We start from the raw sequence: 26,882 nt of genomic DNA on the forward strand, positions 1-26,882 counted from the left end.
GTTCTATTTCCTTGTGATTTAAAGAAAAATATCAGATTTACATTTACATAAAAATTACCTACAGGGTTATAAATAAAAACAAGACCACAAATCTAGGTTTTGGGAAATCAAGATGTTAGTCTGAATACCACTATGAACTTACTATACAATTTAACTCACATTATTTTTTAGTTTCCTCATTAACAACATTGGGGATAGCTGCTACATCTGCCTCACGAGAGAGTGCTCTTAAAAAATGTAAAGCAAAATCAAAAGTACGATTTTACAGCAAGTATATATGTTTTGTAAATTTTTCTGTGTATATCGAAACTCCTTACATCCTGTTAAAATGTGACAAAGGATTTATATCCATCTAGAATTTCAGAATTACATATACTTAATCAAAAAATTAAAAAAATCAAAATTCACTTGTACTTACAACTTTGCCCAAAATGTAATTTAAAATTATTTTGCTGAGTATGAGAATGGTCTAACTTAGAAAAACACATTGGAATATTTATTCAACACAAGAAATTTTGTTTTTTTCAGCATTGCCTTGAAATGTTCTTTCATGTTAGTTTTTTATTTAGCTTATCTTATTTGGGAGAATGAACTGTTTCTTTTAAGCTCAGGAAATGTATAAATCCTGTGGAATACTTACCATGTGCCCCATGAATAGTTTTTCACATTTAAAGAAATAATGTTTAAACATCATTAACAGTGTTTCTGCTCATGTAAAATAAGTGTTTTGGTTTGTAAGGATCTCAGGTGTTCAGAATTGAGTCATTAGCCATACTCTTCATTTATGACATCCATGTCATTGGTCTAGAAAGGCTACACTTTTGTTCTTTTATTTCACCTTACTAGCTTTTATTCTTCTCCTGCCTGCAAATCCATACTCCTTATTCCCTACATATTTAATGTTTATCTTTACAAGCCATTTTCCAAATTTTGGATATATTTCCTTGAAAAAATATATATTTTATCTGTTTTCTATATAAATGATACTCATTTTGCTCCTAACTTTCATAAAATATTAGGTTTTAAGACCTATTCGTGTTACCTTATATAACATGCTTCTGACTGGTGCATATTATTGTGCTGCATTAACATAACATAGTTGATCTTTTCCTCTAGTCATAGATACTTAAGTTGTTCCAGCTGTTCCACCTTCTACAAACTTGTACATGTCTTCCTGTGAACCTGCCCTGTAGTTTCTATGGGATATATGTCCTAGAGTAGAATGGCTTGGGTTCGGGGTAGATGCATATTTAATTTCAGGTAAGTAATGCTGAATTTTTCTCAGGAATGGTTGTACCACTTTACACTTGGACCAGCAAGGCACGAGGGTTTCATTTTATCTGCATCTTCAGCAGCACTTGACATTTTCTGATTTTTGTTAATATGATATGTGTGAAACTGTGTTTTGTCTTAATCTGCATTGTTTGATTACTAATGAGGCTAGGCATATGCTTTTAGTCATTCTCGTTTTCCATTCTGTGAAAAATACTTGTAATTTGCCCTTTTTTCTATTAGGTTTTTATCTTTCTTGCTAATTATATAGTAAAAGAAATTTTTTATATATTTTAGACATGATACTCTCTTGTGAGGTGCAGATGTTGTAAATAACTTAGTCTTGTCATTTGTTAATTCTTGTCTTTGGCATCCTTCATGGAATAGAAATCTTTACTTTTCCCAGTTGTGCTTTTTAGGTCTTGTTCTTCTATCAGTTTTATAGTTTCACCATTTACATTTAGGTCTTTAATTTAATTGGAATTCATTTTTGGATACGGTATGTGGTATGAATCCAACTTTTTCTCCAGCTAGTCATTAAAGGAAAAAGGTTAACAAAACCCCTTCTCTCCACGTATGGGAAAATGATCTTGGTTTTACCTTCTCCTTAGCACAATTTCCTTGGAAATCTGTTGAGTTAAGATAAATATGGAATGCAAGCTGCTTACTCAGCAACATATTTGTGTTGTACAAAGAAAAAGTATAGGCTTTAAGACTTCGCTGAGTAAGGTAGGACTGGTAACTGAGCTTGTTCCTCATTGCAGAGACCTGGAACCTACTGTCCGGGATTTTTACAAGACAGTGGTTCCTGTGGCACATGAGGCTTACCTAAGTAGAATGCCTTCCTCTACATGATATGTTTACTGTGGTATATCTTCTGCCAAGCTAAGCGACCTTGGTACCAAGTTATATCCTTTTGGGTCTTGTGAGTGTGAATATCTGTTGGGCATGCAGAGTAGGATTGTAGTCCGTTTTTCTAACCATCTCCCTAATAGTACGTATTTTCCCCATTTTATTACATACCAAGTTCCCATAAACATGCAATTTTGAGGCTCTCTGTTCTATTGACATATATATCAGTTCCTTTCCCGGTACAACAGTCCCGATTAATGTTACTTTGTAATATGTCCCCATATCTGATAGGTGAATCTATTTTGTCCCACTTTGTGAAAATTACCTTAGCTATTTGTGGATTTTTATTCTATTTAAGTTGTAATATCAGTTTATCACATTCCCTTTTTTTAAAAAAAAACTGGTATTTTTATTGGAATTACATTGAATTTATAGGTTATTTGGAATTGACATATTTGAAGGTCAAATCATCTCATTTATGAACATAATTTCAGTCTCCATTCAGGACATTATGTGTATGTGTGTTTGTTGATATTTTGTTTGTCTCTGTTGTGTTGGCTAGTTCCTAGGGACTTTATAAATTTTGTGGCCATTGAAAATGGTGTCTTCATATATCTGGTACAGAGAAATATATTGAACTTGCTGTGTTCTTGTATTTGCAGTTTCAATGAAGGCATATTATTTCTAGTATTGGTTCTCTTGGGTTGTCTATGTGAATGCAAATAATGACAGTCTTATCTCTTCCTTTGCAATCCTTGTACTTCTCATTCTCTTTGTTTTGGCTAGGTTGCCAATCTGTATTTGACAGTGGTTTTGGTAGGAGGCATTTTTGTTTTTTTTCTACCTGAGAGTCTAAATTTGCTCTATTAAATGTGTGTTTGCTGTGAGTTTTATGCTAGTTAATCTTTTATCAAAAGAAGTTCCCTTTGGGGCACCTGGGTGGCTCAGTCGGTTAAGTGTCTGCTTTCGGCTCAGGTCATGATCTCAGGGTCCTGGGATGGAGCCCCACGTTGGGCTCTCTGCTCCTTGGGGAGCCTGCTTCTCCCTGTGTGTGTGTGCTTTCTCTCTCAAATAGTCTTTTTTAAAAAAAGTTCCCTTTTAATGCTAATTTAAATCTACATTTGATTTGATTTGATTTAAATCTACATTGTCTTGATTTTTCACCTTTAGTAATAGTATGATGAAGAACATTGATTTTCTGATATCAAACCGTTCTTGCGTTCCTGCTTGATACTGCGGGGGGGTTGTATGAAATAATTTGTTTTATCAAAAATATACATATAAATATAGGAGTGTGAGAGATGATTTATATAAAAGGGAGGTACTAGCATGCAAAAACAGCTCTATATAGAAGGCAGTATTGCTACTGTTTGATGAGGTCTCCCAGGAGAAGATAAGCTGAAAAGAGGCACTGGATCATTGTCAGGCTCCAGTTTCTCTGAGAATTTTCAAGAACCTTTTCTGTAGAAGTCACTGGGCAAGGTTCTGAGCAAATCTTGGAAAACTTAGGGTTATCCACAGTTAGTGTATTTTGGAAAGTGTCAGCGATTAGATCTGAATATCTGCCTGTAACACAGTCTGGGAGAGTGGGCTGCTTAGGCTTTTCTGCCTTCAAGTTCCCTGTTCCCCCCCCCCGCCCCCCGCTTTTACTTTAGCTCTCAGGAGTAGATGAAAGCAGAACACTTGTGTGTTCTCAAATGATCAGGGAACAGGGCTTGAAGGAAAAGAGAAAGTTCGTCAGCACATGGTTTAGCTAACTAAGTACAACTAATAATCTAGGCCTCGATCAGATTAAAAATATGCTGTAAAGGCATCACTCTATATTTCTCTTGAGTCATTCCGTGCAAGTCTGAACTGGTGATTCTCTTTGTTTTGAGGTTTCCATTTTCCTACATTGTCTTTTCTTCCCCCAGTTGTGTATCTTTGTCTTTCATGATAACTATTTTCCTCAGGTTTCTGCTAAACTTTGGTTGCCTGCTTATTTTTAAGAATAAGAGACTGGGGTTGCCTGGCTGGCTTAGTCAGTACAGCATGTGACTCTTGATAATTGGGGTCATGAGTTCAAGCCCCATGTTGGGCATAGAGCTTACTAAAAAAAAACAAAAAACAAAAAACAAAACGGGCGCCTGGGTGGCACAGTGGTTAAGCATCTGCCTTCAGCTCAGGGCATGATCCCGGCGTTATGGGATCGAGCCCCACGTCAGGCTCCTCTGCTGTGAGCCTGCTTCTTCCTCTCCCACTCCCCTCTGTTTGTGTTCCCTCTCTCGCTGGCTTTCTCTATCTCTGTCAAATAAATAAATAAAATCTTTAAAAAAAAAAAAACGAAGAAGAGACTAAACAGCTGATTGAAGACCTTGAGCAAGCAGGTGTGGCTTGTTGTCTATGAACTTTATGTTAAAGGTAGTTTGGAGGCCATGGCACAGGATTTGTTAATATTTCCCTGAATTCAACTATCCATCCAGTCTCAGAGTGACCTACCTAACTTACAGGATGTTCAGGAAAACATCTGAAAGCCCCTTTACTAGATCAGGTAAGTGATCTAGTGAGAGTGGAGAGGGGGGTAGAAAACTACATGTGTATAAATCTTCCAAACTCACTAATCGGCTACCATTGCTGCCCTGAGAAGCAGTTAGGGAGCAAAAGTAGGGAAAAATAAGCACCAGGGTGTCATTCTGGAAAAATATTTCCATGTGGAAACATGGAATAGGGAATTAAGTTAGGTTGAACAGTGTGTTAGATTGAACTTTTATTTATTTTTTAAGTAATCACTACACCCAACCTGGGGCTCAAACCTAAAACCCAGAGATTAAGAGTAGCATGCTTCATCAACTAAGCCAGCCAGGTGCCCCTGAATTTATATTTTAAATTCATCTTTATATTTGCTTATTTGTTTGGTCTCTTTGCCATTTCTAAGTGGAAATATTTAAAATCTCCATTTGATAGCTTCTCATGGTTTTGCCAGTTTTTCATATATTTCTGTCACCTTATTACAGAAATATAATTTCGTATTTACCATGATTTCGGGTTGGTTTTTTTTTCTTTTTTAAATCAAATTTTCTTCTTCAGGTTTTTCGTTGTTGTTTGGTACAAAAAGCTTTATTATTTCCGGGGTGCTTGGGTGGCACAGTGGTTAAGCGTCTGCCTTCGGCTCAGGGCGTGATCCTGGCGTTATGGGATCGAGCCCCACATCAGGCTCCTCCACTATGAGCCTGCTTCTTCCTCTCCCTCTCCCCCTGCTTGTGTTCCCTCTCTCGCTGGCTGTCTCTATCTCTGTCAAATGAATAAATAAATAAAATCTTTAAAAAAAAAAAAAAGCTTTATTATTTTCATTTGGTCCAGGCTTGAGAGAGGGCTCCAGGGTGGTTAAAAAGCTGCCTCGTGGCTGCAGGGAGAAGCTCGGGCATAAGCGGTGGCACCTGGGTGGGAGGGACCCCAAAGGGCCCCCTCAAACGCTGCTGGGCTCCTCGTGTTCCAGTGTGAGCCTCTCGCCCAGCCCAGCCTGGGGGCCAGCCGGCCGGCCTGTGGAGGCAAGTTAGGCGGCAACCCATCTTCTCGATCACCTTCTCATCGTGGTTCTCCAGCAAGTCACAGAGATGGGGTCCTGTGTGCGCAGAGCCCAGGGCGTGCAGATCCAGACAGGCTTGGTCCTGGTTCCTTTCCAGAACCCGGGCGGGGACAGAACCCTTTTGAGACCGCTTCCGCCCGTCCTGGGAGAGGGCACGGCCTCTTCGCTGACTTCGCATCTTCAAGAGACACTCAGCACCCTCGTGCTTCTCCTCGGCCAACAGGCGGAAGAAGCGGCCCGCGCGCTCCAGAGCCACATCGTCAAGGTCAACATAGGAACCCGGAGAGAAGCAGGTGTAGGAGGCCTGCAGATGCATGCTGACCATGCGGTTGACGGCGGCCTCCACCTCAGTGAAATAATTCTGAGGAATCTGGGAGCTCACCGTTGGTCGGGTAATAAGGAACTAAGCTCAAAATAGCATGTTGGCTGGTCCCAGAGGATGGCCGAGAAGATGGCTCCAAAGTTGTCACTGGAAAAAAGGTTGGAAAGCGGTGGGAGGCTGATAGAAGGGGAGTCCTTGGGTCTGTTCCATCCAAACACTGGTTGACACAAAAGACAGATCAGGGACCCTAAGGCCCACTGCCTCTTCTTGAGGTTTGAATGCTACACATTCTGTTTTTATTCTTGTTGTGGTTACTTCCAACCCCTAATTATGTTTATTTGTCTTTACCAGTGTTTAAAGTTATCAATATTGGAGTCTTACAACAACACAAGATGGTTGGCACACTGTCATCCTCCCTGCTTTCTCTTCCAAACATTTCTTCCTATTGGTCCCCTGCCCCTCTTCCTTCACCAATGTTGGTATCACTTGAAGTTTTTATTCTAGATTGTTATGGTTAATTTTTTATATTTAATACTTGCCGGGGCGCCTGGGTGGCACAGCGGTTGAGCCCCTGCCTTTGGCTCAGGGCGTGATCCTGGCGTTATGGGATCGAGCCCCACATCAGGCTCTTCCGATATGAGCCTGCTTCTTCCTCTCCCACTCCCCCTGCTTGTGTTCCCTCTCTCGCTGGCTGTCTCTATCTCTGTCAAATGAATAAATAAATAAAATCTTAAAAAAAAAATACTTGCCTAGTTGAATAAATAACTTGTTTGAAGATACTATTTTTCCTTACTTCCTATATGTTTTGTCCATTCATTTATATTTTTAACTATAAAACTAGTAAAATTGCATGGTTTAAAAAAATCAAATTGTGATTTAAAAAGGGGGGGGTAAAGTAGCCCCTCCCAACTCCTGATCCCAGAAGTAATCACATTTAATTTTCTTGCTAATCTGTTTTTACCTTTTTTTTTTTTTTTGAGAAAGAAAGAGTGAGCACAAGTTGGGGGGATGGAGAGAGGGAGAAGCAGACTCCCTGCTGAGCAGGGAGCTGGACATGGGGCTCAATCCCAGGACCCGGGATCATGACCAGGGCCAAAGGCAGACACTTAACTGACTGAGCTACCCAGGTGCCCCTGTTTTTACCTTATTTCTAAGTAATGTGCTCATCTGCTATTTCTTACCAATTTTAGAGGTTGTCTTAACCTGTCTCCTTCCCACCCCCCCACAGAGAATTTGACTGCCTCATACTACTATTCCACATTTCCTCTACAGCCATTTCAGACTCAGAAATGGAAGTTGCGTGTCAGGAATGAAGTGTGAGCCTCTTCATTACCTTTACTGTAATTTGAGAGAGAAATAAACTAATTGTGTTTAAACCACCATATTTAGGGTCTCTGTTAAAGCAACTTAGTCTGTACTAAAACTACTAGAAGGATAGATGAGCTTATGAACATAAAAGGGTTAAACTTGGGAAGCAAGGGGAAGTAGATGGAAGTCTTAGATATAATTACCCATTCTACACAAAAAGGCCTCAGGGAGGAACATCTGTACAATGCCAAAGATTCTTCCATGGGCAAAGGTCATTGAACCTAATGAAATGGCTGTTTGACCTTGGACAAGTCACTTAAACTTTCTCTGACCTTGGAATAAAAAGATTGAAGAAGTCCATCTTTCAAGAATTCTTTCTTGCTCTGTCATTCCAAAGGGATATTGTTCTAGAAAAGAAGAGAGTGATAGGGAAAAGCTTCAAACGTTGAGTACCTGAGTTGATTTCTCGGAGATGGCATAATAGTATGTGGATCAACACCAAGACCAAACGTTATGAATGGGGTCCAGTAGTAGAGCTCTATTCTCCAGCTGTGCTTGCAAACTGGTTGATTATTAACTGACTTCTTTTTATTGAACCTTGCTAAAAGCAAGGACTATCAGCCAACACAAACTTACATTCTGACCTTTTTAAAACTCCTTTCCTCAAAGCTATAGGCTTGAAAATCTGCCTTCTAAGTTAACACAAGTGACACATCCCAATACATGTGGCAAGAGTCACCAGCCTTCTAGCCAGCACTATGCTTATACCTGCTGATGCCACGCATAGCTTAGATCTTTGTTATTGTGGTACACCACTTCCAGGGACCAAGTTTTCCCTTTTAGGGACTACGTTGTTTCCCTAACAGATCAAAAAATACAGTAGCTAAAGAAAGATAAACACTTTTTTCTCATATAACAGTCTGAGGTAGACAAGCAATCTGGGGCCCGTTAGGCGGCTTCACTTCACAAGGTAATTCAGGGCCAAGGTTCCTTCTATGTTCTTGCCAATCAGTCCTTCTAATCCTCATGGTTTCAATTGGCTCACCACCATCACAACAGAGTTCAAGCTCAGAAGAAAAGAATCTACAAGTAGCTTCTCTTTAAGAATTTACTTAAATACAGAGCTTGCCTAACTTCAATGTCTCTGTGCAACAAAAATAGTAAAAGATTTGTAGAAAGTCAGAGGTGATGTAATTAGAAAAACTCCTGACATACAGTTAGCGGGTTAATCATCAGATCTCATTACGGTAATTATTCATTTGGATAGGGCTTTACTTTTTCTCTTTTTTATTTTTTATTTTTTTTAAGATTTTATTTATTTATCTGACAGAGAGAGAGACAGCCAGTGAGAGAGGAAAGACAAGCAGGGGGAGTGGGAGAGGGAGAAGCAGGCTCCCAGCGAGGAGCCTGATGTGAGGCTCCATCCCAGCGTTCTGGGATCACGCCCTGAGCCAAGGCAGACGTTTAACGACTGAGCCACCCAGGTGCCCCAACCTTTTCTCTTTTTTAAAGATTATTTATTTATTTGAGAGAGAGCAAGGGGGGGTGGTGAGGGGAGGCAAAGGGAGACGGAGAGAATCGCAAGCAGACTCCCCACCTAGCAGGGAGCCAGCCAGGGGGCTCCACCCCACAACTCTGAGGTCACTACCCCATCCCAAATCAAGAGTCAGATGCTCAACCGACTGAGTACCTCAAGCACCCTGTCCTTCTCTCTTTTTAAAGATTTATTTATTTGAGAGGGGCGAGAGAGAGAGGGAGAGAGAGAGAGAGGGCAGAGAGAGAGACAGAGGAAAGGGCAGAGGGAGAAAGAGAATCTCCGCTCAGCAGACTCCCTGCCGAGCAAGGAGACCCAGGAGGGGCTTGATCTCAAGACCCTGAGATTACAACCTGAGCGGAAACCAAGAGGCGGACGCCTAACTGAGCGACCCAGGTGTCCCTTTTACTGTCCTTTCTGATTCTAACATTGAGATTTGGTTCTCAGAACATACACATTGGAAGTGTAAATAAAAGTAATTGGCACGTAGTATTTACCCTACAGGACTGAACCTTAATATCTTACTATGTTCCCAGTAATAGTACTCACCACAGAAACACACGTAGGGAAACTATTAACGTTAATGAAAACTGAATTTGTAACCCAGAGCTATTTGCATTTTTCAGGAGATGGTTCCTGCTAAGGACAATGCCTCACCCAAGACACTTTTGGTGTCCCTCAGATGATACAACTTTCCCATTCTACCTAACCTAAACAGGTATACTAAAATGACCTACAGCTCCAACTATTTCATTCATTCTCTATCCTAGTTCTTTTCTCTCCCATGTTTCCATTTCTTCTGGATTCAGAGTTGGTCACTTAAGATCCGGCCGGGAGGATCTGGTTGCTAAGCGACAAGACGCTGGGAGGGTGGGGACGCTGCACTGCGACAAGCCTGGGAGTGAAAGCGAGAGGGGGAAGGGGAAGGCAAAGGCAAGGCGCCGCGGCCGCAAGCCTCAGGGGCTTACCGCCCCAGTCCTGCAGGAGCTCGTTGCTCATTGGCTCCGCCGCTGTGGCGCTGGCCTGTGATTGGTGAGGCGGCGTGGGTCGGCGCTATCCTGCGAGCGGGAGGGGCGGTGTGTGTGGGCGCAGTGGCCGGGCTTGTGGGCCGGGTAGCTGGACCTTCATGGCGCGAGCGCTGGCTGTGCCGGCCGCTGCAGGTGACGGAGGCGCAGCGAGGGCCACCGCGGCCCTGGGCAGGTGAGCGAGACGCCGAGGGGCCTCCGGTGCCGGCGGGGGGCGGGAAGTGCGGCATGGGGCAGTACCGCTGGCAGCCAGCCGCTTCCCGCCGCGGCCTCCTTCCTCGCCGGGCCGGGCCGGGGTCCCGCTGGCCCAAACGCCCCCGAACGTCCCCGTGAGCAGCCTGCACTTCGCAGGCCCTGCCAGCCCCAGGTCCCCGTTTCCTGTCCCGCCCGCGCACCAGCTGAGGGAACCCCGGCGTCTGCCCGTCAGGCCGCGCCCCGTGTCTCTGCCCGCATCTTCTCTCAGCCTCGCCCCGCTGCCCGTCGCCTTTGTCCGCTCCCCACCCGCTCAGCGCCCGAAGAGTTTCTGCCCCTACGGGGGAGGCGGGAACAGCACAGGCTGGGGAACCCTGAGGACGCGGCTCGATGTGAGCCTCTGCGCCGAAGGCTTGCAGGGCTTTGATCTATTCGTCCTGGGTTTCAGATGTGATTTTATTTTCTCCTTCACGGTGAAAGCCAACTGCCTCGGTTCTTATATGTGGTCAGGAAGCCTGGGCACAAGGCTTCTCCCCATGGGATGACTCTGATTTAATAATCTCCCGTCGTCTAAGGCCTTTGACCTGCCATACCGGCCCCTTCGTTTCGCACCTTTCCTCTACCGAAGGAAAAAACTCTGTCCACAAAAGCCTTTTTCTATTTGAAAAAAGAAAAAAAGTCACATGCCAGTCGTGGACTTCTCTATGGTCTTAATTAATTAATTAGGTTGGTTTTAGTAATACATTTAAGTAAACCAAGGTTGTGGGGATGGGGAGGTAGGACATGAAGAGTGTTCTTAAAAAAAGTAGTGCATTAAATATAATTTTTATTTCTGGTAAATAAAACGTTTCACCTTCAACAGTAACATTAAAAAAATATTTTATCACGAATTGAACTAGATTTAGTGGTAGTGTAATTTGAGCTTCAAATTCTTTCTTACTGCCACAGTTTTTGATAAGTCTGTACTTTTTTCCAGAATGGAGTGCGCTGTGACAGCTATTCCAAGGGAATTTACAAGAATAAAATGTATATTATAAATGAGTATCACATTTGAAATACACATACAGATTTTAACTATTTGATATGAACAATATTTTTGATTAGCTAACAGGTTACAACACATTGCAGGCCACAATAATATTTATTTATTTATCTATTTATTTATTATTTAAAAAAATTTTTAAAGGTTTTATTTATTTATTTGAGAGAATGAATGAGATAGCATGAGGGGGGCAGAGGGAGATGGAGAAGCAGACTCCCCACTCAGCAGGGAGCCCCATGCAGAGCTCAATCCCAGGACCCCAAGATCATGACCTGAGCCAAAGGCAGATGTTTAACTTACTGAACCACCCTGCGCCCCTTATTTATGTATTTTAGAGAGAGGGAGCATGCATGGGGTGGGGGGAATTGGCCCAGAAAGAGAAGGAGAGAAGCAGACTCCTTGCTGAGATCATGAACCGAGATGAAATCAAGAGTTGGACCCATCTGACTGAGCCACTCATAGAGCCTTTTTTTTTCTTGCTGCTTCTGTTGCCTGAACATCTTGGACACCCTTCGTAGCTGGATATGTTATTCAAGGGCTCCTGGATTGAACTAAGGGAGGATGTGGTGGGTGGGGAGCCAGGTAACAAAGCAAGAGAAGCCTCCACTGTGTAGAAATGAGTGTGCGTGTGTTGGGGGGGTGCTTTGGCTTTTTATATTTGGCAGGGTGTGTTTGGATGTGTGTAGGGATTAAATCTTATCAGGTCAATTGTCATGTTTTTTCTGAAGACAAGGAGGAAGAAAAGAACACTCCAAAAAAAGTTGCTTCAAACATATAGAAATAGTACTAATTATAATTGTTAATAGAATGTCCCACCATTTATGACTAATAATCGCATGGCACAATGACAATGATTATGCTTATCCTATAATGTCAGATTAACTTGTTTTTAAGTTTCATTTGGTTACATTAGTAAAAAATATACTCAGCCTTCATTGTTTGTAGCATGGACATTCACTCACAGAAGAATAAAGCAAATATTGCTTAGGACTAGAATGAAATTAAATTCTTTTTAACCAGGCCTTTTTTTTTTTTTTTTTTTTTGGTTAAACTCTACCATCCATGAATTGCTAATCAAGGTATAAATCAGGCACACTTAGGGATTTTTTTAAAAAAAGATATGGTTTATTCAACTTCTCCCCCCAGTGTTTTATTATGAAAAATTTTCAACATATAGCAAAGTTAAAAAAAAAATGTTATAGTGAACCCCTGTATACCTACCACTTATATTCTACCATTAATATTTTATTTTACTTTTTTAACGGTTAATTTATCCATCTGTCCATCCTATGTATCTGTCCATCCACCAATACATAATATTCAAATGCTATAATATTTGAAGAGATTTGAGCTGTATATTCTGCTTGTTTTAGGTCAGTTTTATTTTTCCTTTATAGGTAGCATATAATTCTTAGGAATAAATTATAACTGATTTATAATGTTCTAAAAACACTTGGATTTCAGATGTAAATATGTCTATTTGTCTTTATTTCTAGTTCTAAAAGATGAGTCGTGGATATTCAGAGAACAACAATTTCTTGAACAATAACAACCAAATGGTATTGGACATGATCCTTTATCCATTAATTGGAATCCATCAGACCATCAACTGGGAAACTGTGGCAAGGCTTGTGCCTGGATTAACACCCAAAGAGGTAAATAACCATCCCCCAGATTGCTCCTGGAAAAATCAGAAAATGATCAATTTAAAGAAACAGCTACAAAGAAAGGAAAAAAAATTTTGAGTTTTACATATTCATATGCATGAATACTGAATGTGCATGTGATATGATTTGACTTGATTTAAAGTACATAAATTATATATTAACCCACCTGGTAGGTTTAAATTCAATTGTTGATATAACAACTGAAAATTCACTAATAATATCTACTTTTAAGTAACAGAACTGATACTGTAAAATTATGGGTAGATAAAATTTTTGTAAATCAAATTATATGCTATTAAATCCCTAATGCTATGCTTCTCAAACTCGAATAATGAACAGACCTTTTTAAAGGAAAAAACTTGGAAATTCCCAGTGTTGACTTAAATTATTTTTATTATATAAAGTAAATTAAATGTACACTAACAATACTAGTTGTAAACACACCTATACACCCTAACCAAATTTACATATCATGGACACAAATGAAAGCTAAAAACAACAAATTTCAAACTAACAATGGTTACCTAATGTGGTAAGTAATAGTGTTTTGCTGAAATTAAATTGCCGATTAAGCAAATATTGTATGGTCTGTTGTGGCACAAAATTTTTTGCATTCAGCCTGTATTGCCAGGTGCCTTTCAAAGGCTTCATTCTTTTTCCACTTTTCTCTATTTAACCTACTATGAAACCTTACATTGCACCATGAGGTTACTTGCCTTCCCTTGACACCAATGCCTCTCCTCCTCCACCGAGTTACTTCCCTATCTTTTTCTTTTTAAAATTAGCCTTAAAATCTTTAAAAAAAAATAAAATAAAATAAAATTAGCCTTAGACAATTAAAATATTTCTTGGTACCACTTAATTGTAAACAGAAAAGCAAATAGGCATTGAAATACTCTGTCATCCTGATGATTTAGGTGATTTTATTAATTTTATGCTCAGAATCAAAACTCGAAATTTAAAAATTCTTACATTCTTTGATTTCTGGTAATTCATCCATGAAACCTAGTTTGAGAAACACTTACCTCAGAGTTTTTGCTGTTAATAGGAACTCTAAAGTGGGTGAATCATCTTAGAGTTCTCTAGAAGTAGAAATGGCATTAGTGATTTTCCCCAGTACATTTAAAGCATATTCACCATTGCTCTGGTCCATCATATACACTCAATAAATACTTGCAGAATCAGTGAATGAACCAAGTTCCGCCATCTTCTTCTTTTTTTTTTTTTTTTTAAGATTTTATTTATTTGAGAGAGAGCAAGAGCCAGAGAAAGCAACACAAGCAGGAAGAAGAGCAGAGGGAGAGGGAGAAGCAGACCCCCTGCAGAGCAGGGCTCCGTCCCAGACCCCAGGATCATGACCTGAGCCAGGCAGATGCTTAACTGACTGAGCCACCCAGGCGCCCCCACCATCTTCTTCTGCAGCTGAGAAAACCAATACCCACAGGAAACTACTTGCTCTCAGTTATGTTATAGGTCTTTGTGAAATGATGAGGGAACTTTTTTTTTCACTACCTAATTTATAGTTTTTCAAACCTTTTGGTTAAGTTTTGAAACTTGTTAGGTTTTAAAATGGGGCAAACCTGTGAATTCAACTACTGTTCTAACTTTTTATTATGAATATCTTCGAACATATAGAAAAGTTGAAAGAATAGTACTACAGCCCTGTATCCTTATATAGATGCCCTATTTGCTTCATCTCTTTATGAATTTTTTTCTGATATTTAAAAATAAGTGTCAGACACCGTGTCACTTCACCCAATAGACTACAGCATACATCTCCCTAAAATCAGTACATTATTTCATAACCACAGTACCATGGTTGAACTCAAGAAATTAATAATAACTCTGCCATATCAGCTAATATTCACTGTGTATCCAAATTCACCCAATTGTTGAATTATTTTTTTTAACTAAAATACAACTAAATGTGAGATTATTTTTAAGTAGTGTTCATTTTTAAATAATTCTTTAAAGGTTTATTTATTCATTTGAGAGAGAGAGAGAGCACATGCATATGCACGCAAGAAGAGGGAAAGAATTTCAAGCAGACTGCCTGCTGAGTGTGGAGCCCCTGCAATACAGGCTTGAGATCACACACACACACACACACACACACACACACACACACAGAGGAAGTAAGTGAAAAGTCAGAATAAGTCTGACCCTATCCAAAGTAAGTTGTTAACGCCTTTTATATAGCCTGCCAGATACTTTTCTATACATACAAGAATTGTTAAGATTAACATACAACAAATGTACTGTTTTGATGCTTACTTTTTCACTTAGCTAATTATAGACATCTTTATGTGTCAATTAATAGACTTCTGCAACATTTAAGCTATGAGCTATATCATAATTTATTAAACTAGTCCCTTTTGTTGGGTATGTAAGCTATTATTTCCAACTTTTGGCTACTACAGGTACCACTGTTAAAATATCTTATTCTTCTTTCCTTAGGGGATAATGCATTTTTAAGACTTTTGTTATATATTGCTGACTAGAAGGGCCATCAGTGTTATATTCCAGCCAACATAGCTAAGTCTTGATCCCTGTACTTTTTATATCACATATTATTTGTGTGTGTGTGTGTCTTTTCAAAATTCTCATTTATATAGATTTTAATATGTGTTACCTCTTTGCCGTTTTAATTTACTTTAAATCCTAAAGAGGTTGAACATTTTATATTTTATTGTGCCACATCCTTTTTCTATATGTGAATTTGTTTTGTTACTAGTTTTTTAAAAAGATTTTATTGATTTATTTGAGAGAGAGAGCAGAGCAAGAGAGAGAGAGAGAGAGCATGAGCAGGGGTGAGGGGCAAAGGGAGAGGCTGACTCCCTGCTGAGTAGGGAGCCCAATGCAGGGCTCGATCCCAGGACCCCAGGATCATGACCTGAGCCAAACACAGACAGTTAACTGAATGAGCCACACAGGTACCCCAATGTTTTGTTACTAGTTTTAAATAATGGTTTTCTATATATTATATTAACCCTTGATCTAGCTTTTATCAGTTTTTTTTCGGCCTATTAAGTTATTAATGATAGTCTCTTATATACAAGTGTTTAAAAGTGTAAAATGTTTAATGTAAAATCTGTGAATCTTTTACTTTGAAATCTGCCTTTTTTATCCTGTTTAGAAAATTCTTCTTAACCTGAAGGCTATGTATAATACGTAGTCACCTACATTTTCCTGACTACTTTTATTTTCTACATTTAAATCTTGACTCCACTTGGAGTTTTAGTTTTAACTTTTTTCCTAATGATTAGTTAATTGTCTCAACATTTATTGAATATTTCATTCTTTTTTTTCTTTCCAAATTTTTTATTCAAATTTTAGTTAACATACAGTGCAATATTGGTTTCAGGAGTAGAATTCAGTGATTCATCACTTACATACAAAACCCAGTGTTCATCATAACATAACAAATGCCCTTCTTAATACCCATCACCCGTTTAACCCATCCCCCCATCCCCTCCCCCCATCAACCCTCATTTTGTTCTGTTTCTTTAAGAATCTTTTATGGTTTGTTTCCCTCTCTTTTCTTTTTTGATCCCTCCCATATGTTCATCTGTGGTTTTTTTTGTTTTGTTTTAAGATTTATTATTTATTTTAGAGAGGGAGTGCTTGCAAGGAGCAGGGAGGGGGGAGGAACAGACGGAGAGGAAGAGGGAGAAAACCAGACACCCACCCCACTGAGCAGGTGGCTCTACCCATCCCACAACTATCCCACAACTGTGAGATCATGACTTGAACCAAAGCAAGAGTTGAGTGCTTAACTGACTGAGCCACCCAGGCGCCCCCATCTGGTTTGTTTCATTTTTTTTTTTTTTAAGATTTTATTTATTTATTCGATAGAGATAGAGACAGCCAGCGAGAGAGGGAACACAAGCAGGGGGAATGGGAGAGGAAGAAGCAGGCTCATAGCAGAGGAGCCTGATGTGGGGCTCGATCCCATAACACCGGGATCACGCCCTGAGCCGAAGGCAGACGCTTAACTGCTCTGCCACCCAGGCGCCCCTGGTTTGTTTCTTAAATTCCACATACGCATGAAATCATGTGCTATTTATCTTTGACTGATATATTTTGCTTAGCACAGTACTGTCTAGCTCCGTCCACATTGTTGCAGATGGCAAGATTTCATTCTTTTTATGGCTGAGTAATATTCCATTGTGTGTGTGTGTGTGTGTGTGTGTATATATATATATACACACCACATTGTGTATATATATATTTATATATATATATTTATATATTTATTTATATATATTTATCACATTGTGTGGGCTTTTTCCATAGTTTGGAGAATAATTTCATCCTTTATTACTGGTTTGAAATTCCAGTCTCTTTCTACATTTACTGTTCTGATCTGTTGATTTCTTTAATCCTATTGACAGTTCTGTATTCAATTACTTTCAATATTGCTTTAATATCTGGTAGACAAAAGTGTGTGTTTAAGTTTCTTGAATGTTCTCTCAATCTCCTGGATTATCATTTTTTTCCATTTTGATGATGATATGTTGGTATTTTAAAAGTAGAGAAAGGACAGATTAAGAGTTTTCATGTGTTTAATTTAGCTGAAATAATGTATCTAATTTTTCCAAAGTGATTGCACCATTTTACATTCCCACCAGCAATATTGGAAGGTTCCAATTTCTTCACATCCTTGTCAACACTTTTATTATCTATCTTTTTGACATCTAGGAAATGGGGGTTGGAAGTGAGGAGGCCGGGATGCCCGGAGCCAAGGGGGTCCCCGGGCAGCACTAGCCTCCCTAATGGGTATGAAGTACTAATTCATTATGATTTTGATATGCGTTTTCCTGATGGCTAATGATGTTCAGTATCTTGTCATGTGCTTATTGGCCATTTATAGATCTTCTATGGAGGAATGTCTATTTAGATCCTTAGCCCATTTTTAAATTGGGTTGGCTTTTTTTTTCCCCAAAATTTTTCAACATTTTATTTTTAAATAATCTCTATACCCAACCGTAGGGCTTGAACTCATAACCCTGAGATCAAGAGTCGCATGCTCCACCAGCTGAGCCAGCCATGTGCCCCTTGTCTTTTTATTATTGAGTACTAAGAGTTCTTAATATATTCTAGATGCAAATCCCTTGTCAGATATATGACTTGCAAATATTTTCTCCTATTGTGTGTGTTGTCTTTTCATTTTCTTGATGGTGTCCTTTGAAGCACAAAGTTGTAAATTTTGAAGAGATCTGGTTTATCTAATTTTTCTTTGTTGCTTGTGCTTTTAGTGTCATAGCTAAGAAACCATCACCTAATCCAAGGTCATTTTCTCCTAAAAATTTTATAGTGTTAGCTCTTATAGTTAGCCTTCGATCTATTTTGAGCTAATTTTTGTATGTGCCTTAGGTAGAGGGTCCAGCCTCATTCTTTTACGTATAGATATTGTGTAATTTTTGCTTGAACACAAAGAACATTTTTTTTAAAGATTTTATTTCTTCGTCAGAAAGAGAGAGCGCACAAGCCTTCTTTTTCTTGTGGCCAGTGGCCATAAACACATGACAAGATACTGAGCAGGCAGAGGGAAAAGCAGGCTTCCTTCTGAGCAAGGAGCCTGATGCGGAACTCAGTCCCAGGACTCTGGGATCATGACCTGAGCTGAAGGCAGATGCTTAATCAACTGAGCCACCCAGGCTTCCCAAACACAAAGAACATTTAACAATATAATTTAAATTATTTGTAGTTCACTTGCTTCTTTGTTTAAGCAATCATGTATTCATTTCAAAATTCATAATTTTCTTGTTTTTTAAATATTAAAAATTGCCATAAACCTTGTTAGATAAATCTACATTCATTTTCCAATATAGCTATGCATTTTACTTAAAAGACATCAAAGGAGCCTACGTTTTAAAAGCCTAACTACCACTTTACATTCTCTGTGTTACAAAAAATAAATTCATTTTGAAGAAAAAATGGATTCAATGAAACCACTTATATTTTTTATCTTTGTCAACTGATAATAAATATAGACCACAGGGAAATTTGGTTGATAAAGGCATTTCTCATTTTCCTATAACAGCATAAACATATTATGCCATTGAGTTAAAGCGTATTTTAAAAAGTTCTATGGGCTCCTGGGTGGCACAGTTGTTAAGCATCTAACTCTTGGTATTGGCTTAGATCATGATCTCAGGGTCCTGAGATCTACCTCCACAGGCCTGCTTAAGATTCTCTCTCTCCCTCTCCTTCTGCTCCTCATCTTCCCCCACTACTACCCCTACCTGCCGCGTATACACATGCACATACGCGCTCTCTCTCGGAAAAAAAAAGTTCTACCCTGAATTTTAAAAAAGCGAAAAAAGGTCAGAAGCTTTTGTATATTGAAATGTGTGCTAATTTTCTAGGTATTACCCAGCAGATTAGAATTTACTTGTAAAAAATGATTATAGAAAAATATCAAATAGAAAGCAAGAAAATAATCTTATTTTTTAATTAAGAAAGACCTGCATTTCCTTCCTTTTATGTCATTACAGTGTGCAAAAAGGTTTGATGAACTAAAGAGCAGTGGAAGTTCACCTGTTGACAACCAGTATAGTCCCCTGATGGCTGCTGGAGAGAGTCCTGTGGAAACCTTAGCCACGTATATCAAATCCTCCCTTCTTGACATGCAGGGAGAATTTCAGGAGACTCCAGTTGGTCAAGATGCAATTTCCAAAATGGGTAAGGTTTGAAAACAAAATGCAGTCCTTGTCCTTATGATAATTTTGCAAAATATGCATTTCAATCAACTTTTCTTTATTTATCTAAAGGCTATTATAAACATTGCTAGGAAATCTATTAGGATTTGTATCTTCCTGATTTTTAGAAATGTGTTTTTGCTATATTTGAAAAATCTTTTAATGTTAATGTACATATCACCAAAAAAAGCTTTTTATTATATCAAAATTTACTACTCCAGTCTGTTAGCCTGATTATGTCATAAATTTAAAGAGATTTGACGTACATTTTCTACTTAGTTTTTCTTACTGAGAAAATGTTGCTTGTTCCTCATGTTATCTACCTTTTATTGTAGTCAACATTAGCTTCAAATGACACAGTGGCAGGATAGAAAAGATGTTTTATGCGGTTGGAAATAATAACCAATTTTAGAAATCCTGAGTGTAGTGAATAATTTAAATCTCAGCAGCAGCAGTCAGAATACTGATACAAAAATTTGCTTCAGGAAGAGAGAACTATATTGTTGGCTTTTGAACATTTGACCCCTGTCCATTCACACTACATCATTTTTTAAATCTTCAATGTAATGTTAGCAATGTGTGATCCCTTTTTTCCTACTGTTTCTTCCATATACCTTTAGAATTATTAAGGGAAATGCCACCTAACAGAGTACCATCTTTAACTAGCCTTGGAAACCATGCGTTTACAGTATAACCATTCAGTAAGTAAAAACCCGTTCTCAGTTAGAAACGCTAACCACCCCCTTTGTTTTTGTATGTGTTTGTTTCTGTATTTAAGGAAGACATAGTATAGCTTCCACAAGGAATTGTTCTTCAGAAAGTGAAAATTGTACTACTCGTAATGGTGGAGAAAAGACTGAAGAATCTGAAGGGTAGGAGGCTGGTTCTTTGCTAGATAAGATTTAATATGAATATCAACTTTAAGTCATAAAATATATGATTGGTGATTGTATACATCAGTTACCATAATTTAGGAATTTCACATTACACAATTGTTCAAACTGTTGGAATCAGGATAGTTCATGTGTTGAACTATAACAATTGCTTGATGGCTAAACATATAGCTTATTCATGTTATAATTAAGTTGGACTACAGTTTTCCATTTTAAAAATTCATTTTCATATTTGTAAATATTAGGAATATCCTCTACTAATATAAAACTTTGAAAAGCAAATTTTAAAACCCAAAGAAAAATCTCTGCCATTATTTCTCCAGTTTTATTAAACTAGTTGTATATTTTAGAGCCATTGGAATATAATTCTCATTATAGATACTTTAAAAATTAGAATACACCTTTCAGGCATATTGCAAGTTTTGATTGTTTTGTATATTTTACATACAGTAAATTAGACATATTTTAAGTATTCACCTTGATGAGTTTTAACAAATGGGTACACCATGTAACCATCACTCAAATGAAGTTATAGAATATTTTCATATCTGAAAGTTCCTTTCTGTGTTTTCAGTTCTGATAGGTTGTTTTTGTGTGTGACAGTTTTATTCTTATATAATTCATATACCATAAAATTTACCCTTTTGAAAAAGTTCTGGAAAAGGATGGTGGTGATGATTATACAACAATGTGAATGTACTTAATGCCATTGAAATGTACACTTAAAAGGGCTAATATGACAGATTTTTCTGTTGTGTGTATTTTACCACAATAAAAAATTCACCCTTTTGAAGTGATTTTTAATTTATTCACATAGATTTTTAACTGATAGTTTTGTTTGTGTAGCACAAAAATTTATCAGATAATTTTTTACTGGAATTATTTAATATTTCATATTGTTGACCGAAAAGCCACAGAAACATTACGCTTCATTATACCAGCCATTACCTGTTTATATTTTGACCATAATTTCTTTGGAAGAACAATTTGTGAAGCTATTTAAATTCCTTTGACTTTGAGAAGAGTGTTGGTTAATAATCCTTTTTCTGATAGCCCATTTTTGTTTCAGATGTAATTTTTTTGCATTAGAAAGTTATGGAGTTCCACTGAATACATTAAATTCATATTGTAGGTCAGTGTATCTCTATTTATTCTCTTTTGTAATGATGTAAAGGTACTTGTGGATCACAGTGATATTTCTTTTTGAGGTGATATAATTTTCAAGGGAAAGTAAATTCAAGGAGTATATAATTTTTGAAGTTGTCATTCTGATGCATTATCCAAACTTATTTTTAAAAATGTTAATAAGCACACTGTAGTCTTAAGAATCCTTTTAACTACATTTTCTAGTTTATATTTGATGAATGCCTAGAAACAAACTTACTTGCTGTTAAAAGTAACTAAGAAGCCATGCTAGTTTTTGACTCTTTAATGAATGATTTTAACTGTTTTTCCTATTTATTAATAGAAAGAAAATTTTAGTATTTAATCTTTACTTATCATACCCATGACCACGTAAAAGTGCCATTTTATGTTCTTCATAAGAATTAGACTGTATTATTTAATTTTTCTTTGTGAATTGGTATTATTTTAAAATTTTTGTTATTAACTTATAACTTGAAAAATAAACTTTAAACCATGTAAATTAGAGTCCTGTAGTAAAAATATTTTTGTTTTTCTAAGCTCTTATTAGGCTTAATAATCTTACAGTCAATAACTTAACTAAAATTAGTCAAAATCTAAGATATAGATCAGATTAGCAAGACACTTAATGAAAAATTCTGAATGTCAGACTCTATAAAATTGATTTATGGTCAAAACTTCCAAAAACGTCTTGTTCTCATGCTTCAAATAAATGTCGGTATTCTTAGCTCCTCTTCTAAAACTCTAATAATTTGATTTTTGTGTAATATTTTTTATGAAGGCCAAACATGGTGATCCATGTATGTGATGAAGCAAAAAACTTGAAAGAAGATTTTATTTGCCCACGAGATCTTTTGATATCAGAAATGAAGTACTTTGCTGAATATTTATCTATGGATGCCCAGCGCTGGGAAGAGGTGGACATTTCAGTTCATTGTGACGTTCACATTTTCAACTGGTTGATAACATATGTTAAAAGGAACACTAAGGAGAATAAAGATTGTGAGATGCCCACTTTAGGTAAAAGACAATCTGTTGCTTATTTTGTAGTGAAATTTATGTGTCACTTGGTAGTTGCTTCAGGCCAAACATGCAATATGGAAAATTATTTGAACATTAATATTTGTGATCAGATTAGTAACCACCTTTTAGGAAACTGATACCTCATCCTTTTTTAGTAGCTTATAGTGAATGTGGAAGTAGACAAGTCTCTAGATGAGCAGTTCTCACCGTATGGTACATGGACCTCTGGAATCCTGGAGATCTTTTAGAGGATTCACAAGGTCAAGACAATTTGCATTATAATACTAAAATGTTATTGCCTTTTTCTCTGTGCTGACATTTGTTCAGCTGGTACAGAAGTGATGGAGGATAAAACTGTGGGAGCATAGCAAACATCAGGGCAGGGGCACCAAACTGTGCTAGTAGTCACTATATTCCTCAACACCACGTGCTCATAGTTAAAAAGGAAAAAAATAAAATGAAAAATTCACTCTCACTTTAAGAATGTCCTTGATGAAACACTGAAAATTATTAATTTTATTAACTCTTAACCCTTGAGTATGCATCTTTTTCATGTTCCATGTGATGACATGGAAGTGCACTCCTACTTCACACCAAAGTGTGATGGTTGTCTGGAGGAAAAGTAGTTGTGCAGTTGATTGAGTTGCAAGCTAAACTAGCTGCTTTTTAAAAAGAGAAAAACATTTCTACTTGAAAGAATGATAGGCAAATTATGGTTTTTCAGACTTAGGCATTTGGCTGATATTTTCTTGAAAACGAATTAAGGGAGTTGATCAACCGAGGAGAAACAACTGACAGTATCCATCATCAATAATAAAATTCAGGGTTTCAAGTGAGAATTGGAGTGTGGAAAACTTGTATCTGCTTCCATGTGCTTGACAGCTTCTCCATATTTAAAGACTTTCCTGGGGCGCCTGGGTGGCTCAGTCGTTGGGCGTCTGCCTTCGGCTCAGGGCATAATCCCGGCATTCTGGGACCAAGCCCCACATCAGGCTCCTCCACTGGGAGCCTGCTTCTTCCTCTCCCACTCCCCCTGCTTGTGTTCCCGCTGTCAAATAAATAAATAAAATCTTAAAAAAAAAAAAAAAAAAGACTTTCCTGATGAGACTGGTGGTAATGCTAACAAATGTGATTTTTTAAATATATATTGTACAATGAAATGTTTCAGCATTTGGAAGGTCCACATAACCCAGTGAACTAGTATTTTCCAAATGACCAATGCATGTTGTTAAAATCGTGCATGGGTTAAAGAGCCACTCAGAGTGCAAGATAAGTCATTTGACTTTGAGATAACAGAACAGGAAAAGTTCATTGATACGACTTCAGATTCCATTGCAACTAAACTTTAAAAGAAACTACCAGTTGCTGAGTTTTAATGTAACATCAGAGAAGACTACCCACAAATTGAATGTAGAAACAGATAGAATCCAGCTGCCTTCTGTTAAGTCAGACATTGAAGAAATTTGCAAAAAATGTCAGTGTTACTCTTCTTGCTAATTTGTATTTTGGAAAATATAGTTATTTTTCATAAAATATATTACTATGTAATGAGTTTATTATTCTTTTAAAAGGAATTAAGAAATATTTTAAGTTTTTCCCTGTTTTAATTTATGATATTGTCAGTACTGTTAGATATAACCCATCTAAACAAAAAAGGGGTCTTAAGGTCAAAAGTTTGAGAACCAGTGTTGTAGATATGAAAGGAAGCATAATTACTAAGTAATCTTTAGTTGGGTGTAGACTTGCATAGGAAGTCACACCTGTAGGTTTAATAAAGTCTTTTTGTGCACTAGAGTTTGCTATGTATAGCAATACCAAAATATTTTTTTAATCTTGTTAGTAAATAAATCTATAGTCACAATATAAAAGTTTTCTTAAGAAATTTATAATTTATTACATTTTAGTGACCAGAGTAATGGAAAAAAGGTTCTAGTGGTTCTTAAATAAAAATTACAAGATTGCCAAATAAAAATTTTCAGCCAGAGTCCAAAGATTCCAGATCACCCAGATATGATATGATATGTACATGTGAAATAAAAAATCAAATTATTCAGGGAGAAAAAAATACTGTTTGATCCAGCATATTTATGTATATAGTAAAGGTAAAAGATGTGTAGCAAAACCAGTCACTCTGTAACCAGTGGCTACAAACAAACTTTTATAAAAGCAATCTTTAGGGGCACCTGGGTGGCTCGCTTGGTTAAGCATCTGACTCCTGATTTCAGCTCAGGTCATGATCTCAAGGCTGTGAGATTGAGTCCCACATTGGGCTCCGCACTCAGGGAGGAGTCCGCTTGAGATTCTCTCTTTCCCTTGCCCTCTGCCCCTCCCCCTGCTTGCGTGTGCATGTGCGCAATCTCCAAATAAATAAACAAATAAACAAATTTTAAAAAATAAATAAATAAAAACAGTCTTTATTCTAACCAGAAAAGCTACCAAAATGCTGAATTAAATCTCTGATAATGCAGATAGTGGGGCTTAGCTGGAATTATATTAACACCTCCCCGAGGGATTTTTCGCCAGCTCCCTCCTCCCTTCACCATTGCTATTTGAGAGACTTTAGCCTAGAAGTAATATTTAAACAAAGATTAGGATTACTTATTTTAATTGCTGTCTGCATAGTACCTTATTTAGAAGGATTGTCTTAGTACTATAATGCTAAAAGTCATAGGTTTGTTTTTTTTTTTTCCTTCAGTATACCTCACAGGAGATGATTTAGGTTTACCATAATAACAGTGTCAGCTGGCATTCTCCTTTCCGTGGTTATGCCTCTCAAGGCTCACCTCAGCCTGCCTTTAGGAAGTAACTTTAGCACTTCTACAATAGTAAATTTTACATTATCTTTCAAAATCTTTTAATTAAATATTTGTTCATAACAAGCATTGTTCTGCTTTTGAAATAACTTCACTATAACAAGTGCTTTCATGAATTATTAGAAGATTTTCTCACGATGATTTTTTTTATGTGATGAATTATAATCTCAATTTTAATTATCTTTTTCTCTGATTTAGTTAGGGAGAAAAGTTTGCATGTGTCCTATCTTTAGTTGGAGTCTTTTTACTTGATATGAATCTAATTCCAGGGCAGATTTACTATGTGCTTTCTCTATACCCTATATTTTAACACTGCATTTTCTTTCTTTCATGTATCTAAGCCATACAATGTAGTGAGGTTACATATATACATCTGCATAGAAGAGCATTTGCAGATGCTCTTATAATGTAACATCCTCTGTTAAGGTGAGAAGGAGCCTGTTCTGAGGAGGCTGAGGTACCAATCAAAGGAGAATTTAATTTTTTTTCTTTTTTTTAGAGCCAGGAAATGTCATTTCAATTCTTATTTCTTCAGAGTTTTTGAAAATGGATTCATTGGTAAGTATTAATAAAAGATCCAAGCTCTTTTCAGGGTACCTGGTGGCCCAGTTGGTTAAGTGTTGACTCTTGATTTTGGCTCAGGTCATGATCTCAGGGTTGTGAGATTAAGCCCTGGATTGGGCTCCACTCTGGGCATGGAGCCTGGTTAAAATTCTCTCCGTCTCCGTCCGCCCCTCTCTCCCCTCTCCATCTGGGGGAAAAAAAAATCCAAGATTTCTTATTCACCTGTGCTTAATTTAATATACAACTTGATTTTTCCTTCATGTGTCTAGAAAATTTTAAGACATCTTACTAAAATAGTTGTTAATTCAAGAGTGTGATTCTGTAACTGAACTAATAGGAGTTTGCTCCTTGGTGAGTTCCAAATGGAGACTACATCAGGTGGGGTTGTCACACAAAGGAGACTATTTGCATCAAATAAGGAGATCACGGGGAATAATTTCCAAAACCAAAGCCATCACTCCTCAAGCAGGGGTGAGCAGTTCCTTTTATTTAGTGTTTAGGATGAATATTCATAAAGGGGAGCTCTGTCATTGCAAGTAAAGGGGGAGGGGGCGTAAGGTACTGGCATCCTATGCTGTCTTAAAGAAGGTTGCACTCTTCCCAGGGCAGAGACTTTAATATTATAATGAAGCAGAGGTAACTGGAAGAGGGGAAGGGGCTATGGGCATAAACTGGGTGGTGTCTTGGGCTTGTTATATCTGTTAAGGAATGTACTGCCTTGCTTACTTTGGAAACAGCACCAGGAGTTTTCACCACCAATTTGTTATCTCTGATACTGTCAGGCTATTTCCAGGCCCCATGGAGACCATTAGTTTTTGCATTCCCTTGATTCCCTTAAGAGGTATTTTTGTAACTCTGACACCTCCTAGGACATTCTGCAAGAAGTGTGCTTGGGCAAGTAGGGCACAGATGACAGAAAATAGCTTGGGGCCTGAAATGACTTCTCTTGTGTCAGGAAAGCTT

At 37.8% G+C, this 26,882-nt stretch overlaps 1 protein-coding gene and 1 pseudogene across 5 annotated transcripts in view; one reads left to right on the forward strand and one right to left on the reverse strand.

Moving 5' to 3' along the window:
- Window positions 1-5,569: 5,569 nt before the first annotated feature.
- Window positions 5,570-6,086, reverse strand: LOC100465280 (annotated as a pseudogene).
- A 3,809-nt stretch (window positions 6,087-9,895) lies between these two features.
- KIAA1841 (KIAA1841 ortholog) overlaps window positions 9,896-26,882 on the forward strand; it is a 56,939-nt gene continuing 39,952 nt past the window's right edge. For 2 of the 5 annotated variants that reach the window (XR_004624914.1, XM_034659183.1), the window contains exons 1-7: window positions 9,896-10,053; window positions 12,609-12,767; window positions 19,280-19,466; window positions 20,262-20,355; window positions 21,446-21,508; window positions 22,301-22,539; window positions 25,855-25,913. Coding sequence is in view for 4 of the 5 variants with exons in the window: in XM_034659183.1 (XP_034515074.1) it covers window positions 12,618-12,767; window positions 19,280-19,466; window positions 20,262-20,355; window positions 21,446-21,508; window positions 22,301-22,539; window positions 25,855-25,913 (792 nt within the window). In the remaining variant the exon portion in view is untranslated. Of the gene's footprint in view, window positions 10,054-12,608; window positions 12,768-19,279; window positions 19,467-20,103; window positions 20,185-20,261; window positions 20,356-21,445; window positions 21,509-22,300; window positions 22,540-25,854; window positions 25,914-26,882 lie in introns of those variants that run through there. The other 3 variants (XM_002927159.4, XM_019807906.2, XM_019807905.2) reach the window with 3 other exon arrangements.

This window comes from Ailuropoda melanoleuca, chromosome 4 (genome assembly GCF_002007445.2).
Source record: "Ailuropoda melanoleuca isolate Jingjing chromosome 4, ASM200744v2, whole genome shotgun sequence".
Classification (NCBI taxonomy): Eukaryota; Metazoa; Chordata; class Mammalia; order Carnivora; family Ursidae; genus Ailuropoda; species Ailuropoda melanoleuca.